The sequence below is a fragment of the Nannospalax galili genome, unplaced genomic scaffold (assembly GCF_000622305.1).
Source record: "Nannospalax galili isolate Female #2095 unplaced genomic scaffold, S.galili_v1.0 scaffold1873, whole genome shotgun sequence".
In the NCBI taxonomy this organism is placed as follows: Eukaryota; Metazoa; Chordata; class Mammalia; order Rodentia; family Spalacidae; genus Nannospalax; species Nannospalax galili.
The window spans coordinates 345245-348836 of record NW_008333218.1 but is presented as its reverse complement, the minus strand read 5'-3'; the positions used below and the strand labels follow the sequence as shown (position 1 = coordinate 348836).

The following is a 3592-nucleotide window of genomic DNA, read 5'->3' as shown; positions in this document are numbered from 1 at the left end:
GAACCCAATTTTCAAAAAAAAAAAAAAAAAAAAAAAAAAAAAAAAACCCAACCCATCAAAGGCCGACATTCTGTATTAAAAATAGTTTTCAATTTTTTTTAACAGTAACCATTCAATTATAGAAGCAGTTACTGAAGCACAAATGTATTTAACATAATAATGAGTTGTGAGAACACACACTGGAAAAATTAAATAACCCCAAATTTCTCAACACAGAAAACAGCCCGGTTCTTTACTCTGAGCACATAACTCTGAGGCAACGACCAGACTGCCCTGTCCAGGTCCCAGCAAGGCCAAGGCTGGCCTGATTACAGCAGCTGGCCAGGTCTAGACCTGGCAAAAGCTGTCTTTCCCATAGCCTGGGGGACTTTCCTGAAATAGTAAAGCAATACCACCACCACCTTAAACTCTGATTCTGGAACTCTAATTTCCTGGAGAGGTTATCACTTTCAACTTACACAAGTTAAAGACTCATGGGTAAGCTATCCTAAAAGCTAAGTTCTTTCAGAGTCCTTCAGAACTGCTTGGCTGTAAAAGGTAACAGTGTAACATTGGAATGACTGCTTTCCACACAAGTGTGTGGCCTCCCATATCCACTCTCATTTTAATGAGCCACATCAGGTCTGTCTATCTTAAGAGTAAGATTGTCCTATAAGACCAATTCATCATTTCATTACAAAGAGTTTCTTAAAGTTTTGTGGGTTTTTTTTTTTGGAGGGGGGTTGCTTATTAAGAGAGTTTGCTGGGACTATCAAGGAACTAACTATTCATAAAAACTAACCTTCTCCCCCTCAGAAGCAGTGACACTCAGAGCGTCCACCTTCATAGAAGGGAAGTAACCGAGAAAAACAGCTTCTCTCAACCGCACAGCAACATGCAATCCCTGGGACAGGGTGGAGTCCACCTGGGCTCAAGGAGGAGCCTCCTCACCTGAGAGCGCTTCAGCTAGCTAGCTACAGATGCGGAGCGATCTAACAACATCTCAAAATGCCTGCTTTATAAATGTCAAAATCAGCGGTCATTTTAAAATTCAGCTACAGAAATCACTTGAATTAAAAAGCACATATAGAAATAACCCAAATATTTCTTGGATTGTGTACTGAATTTTCCTTGTATAATGCTTTTTACAAAGCCATCGACTCTCTTTACCATCAACCAGAATTGTGATTTTAGTAAATAATCTACTTGCAATGGTTAACGTGACCAAACTGTCTTGCTAGGTTCCTATTGCCTCCCACAGAGTGCACTCAATTCACACAGTAACTGAACAAGTATTGCCTTCATAAAAGCAAGCTGGACCCTGTCCAGGAAGGATCAGAGTTCCCTCCCCCACATACAGACCAGCCCTGGGTGCTCAGGAGTTTGAGGGAGACCAGCTCAGAAGGTAAAGGAGCCTGAAGACAGTCCAGAAGAGAGGTAGGCAGGCCAGATGGGGCTAGAGTTTTTGGTCCAAGAGCAAAAGCTGGAAGATCCGGCCCTGTTCTGTCCTGTGCGTCCTAGAAACGTGTAATTTCTAGCCCCTTTGCCCCTGCTAATCATTTCTGTTCAGGCTAATCTGGTAAAAACGAGCTGCCTTTAGAGGACCATAACCTTTTCTTCAGCGTCTCGTTTCGCTCGCTCCTCCTCCTGCTGACGCCGGCCTTCCTCTTGTCTCGCTCGGTCTTCTGCTTCCCGTTGGCGCATCTCTTCCAACTGCTGCTGGCGCCTGCGCTCCTCATCCTGCAACTAACACCACGCTGACTTTAATGTTGACCCAGTAAATCCCACCAGCACAGACATAAAAAGCACGCAGAGACAAGCAGACACACAGACACAGGCACAGAGAGTCAAGTGAAAACACCAGGTCAAGTCACTGTCAGAAGGTGGTAAAGCTCACCTAGTTATAGCTCTATCATTTCAAAGTAAGCTACGTAAAAACTGTCTCCAGTCTCAAAGTTATTCTTTCATAACCATGGCTCCAAGAAAGAAGTTACTTCACACATCCATGCATTAACCAAGCATGATTCTTTCGTTACAATATGTTAGCTACCTCCTGCGAATTAGCAACTACAGACCACAACCACCCTGAACGTTAAGAAAGGCCTCTTGCCTGTGGGGTACAGTTGGGACACACGTCAGCACAGGCTGCCTGTCCCCATGCCAGCCTCAGTTGAGAGCTGTTCTGAATTTTTACTTGGGGAGAAAGGGTGAGGGTCTAGTGTTCTCCTCCTCCTCCAGTGTCCCCTCCCCCTGGATGCCATCATGGACTCTGAAAGTCCCTACTTGGCTCTGACATGACCTAAGAGTTAGAGTCAGAGTCTCAACTTGGGGTTTGGCAGGAACTCATCTGTCTCATTTCTGTCTACACACACATATGGAAACCCTGCCACACCACTACCACCCCCTCAGACAGGAAATTCTGCTCTAGGTAACAGCTAGTAAAAAGTTCTTTGGTTGGCTCCAAATTCATCACCTAATTGTCTTCTACTTTCATCCACTCAGGTGTAATCCTTTCGTCTTTCAGTGCTCAAATACCAATGATGCCTTCAAACACGCAAGGTACCATATTTTTCTGTTAGAAGCTCTTGGAAGGACAGACTCCCTTCTGTTGATCCTGATCTATGGCTATGTGTGTGGTTTATTCCACAGTGTAATGGTGAAACAGCTACACAGACTTTGACTCTACAACTACAACTGCGCTATGACATGTCACCACGAGCTGCAGATTCACACTCTCCAAAGTTTGAAAGGGTCCCCACGTCACTCTGCTGATCTCTAGCCACTAAGAAATTCCTTACATAAGATTCCTGTGCAATGAATTTCAAGTTCTATAGAATTACCAGCTCTCCTATGCACTGCTTATAGCAAAACATAAAGTATTAACTTCTGGATTTAGATTGCATTTGTATCTTAAAAAAAAAACAATCTACCAATTTTCCTATTTTCTGTGAAGCAAAATACTGTATTGTAGTAAAGAAATTTAGGCTGTACTGTTGGGTTCATGTCAGTAAATAATGAAACACCCTAGAAAAATTAAAGCTGTCTTCTCAAAAAGATAAACGCAGTTAACGTTCTCTTTAACATGACCTGGGTGCAAGCCAAGTGGAGGCTGGGACCGAGGGTTTTATAGGAGGAGTGGGTGCTGCTAGTGAAGAGCCAAGGTGCAGAGAAGAGGAAGCCACGGCCCACTCCGAGGACTGAATGGACCACAGTGCCTGTGCAGACCCTAGAGGGTCACATCCAGTGGCAAGATATACAAACACGCCCAGGACAGGGCACTGCAGTCAACAGCACGGGGATGAGAAGGGCTCAGGGAAGGTGACGGCAGGAGGCTGAGCTGCACGCTGTAGGAGGCTCTCCTTCTGGGGAAGGGGAAATGAGGGTGCTCACATACCCACCTGGAAAAGTAAGATCTGTGCAGGGAAGTGTTGTGCAACGATCTAGCTGATCAGTTCTTTTGAACTAAACAGGATCTTTAAGAAATCTAAATTCTAACTACAACTGCTATTTTACAAATTCATAAACAGGTGTTTTCTCTAAAAAATATGGTTCTAAATCTAGAGAGTGAGTGGTCAGCAAGGAGTCTTCTTAGAATCATAAGTTACTTTTTTTA

At 44.0% G+C, this 3592-nt stretch overlaps 1 protein-coding gene and 1 long non-coding RNA gene across 11 annotated transcripts in view; one reads left to right on the top strand and one right to left on the bottom strand.

Annotated features, from left to right (window-relative positions):
• LOC115069417 overlaps positions 1 to 3070 on the top strand; it is a 4717-nt gene extending 1647 nt beyond the window's left edge. The window contains exons 2-3 of the long non-coding RNA XR_003848691.1: positions 2482 to 2538; positions 2629 to 3070. This is a non-coding gene — a long non-coding RNA (uncharacterized LOC115069417). The remainder of the gene's footprint in view (positions 1 to 2481; positions 2539 to 2628) is intronic.
• Positions 1 to 3592, bottom strand: part of Afdn (afadin, adherens junction formation factor) — a 130175-nt gene that overhangs the window by 7961 nt on the left and 118622 nt on the right. For 7 of the 10 annotated variants that reach the window (XM_017796841.1, XM_029561000.1, XM_029561002.1 and 4 more), the window contains one exon: positions 1591 to 1725. In XM_017796841.1, the coding sequence (XP_017652330.1) occupies positions 1591 to 1725 (135 nt within the window). Of the gene's footprint in view, positions 1 to 799; positions 1726 to 3592 lie in introns of those variants that run through there. The other 3 variants (XM_017796852.1, XM_017796853.2, XM_029561003.1) reach the window with 2 other exon arrangements.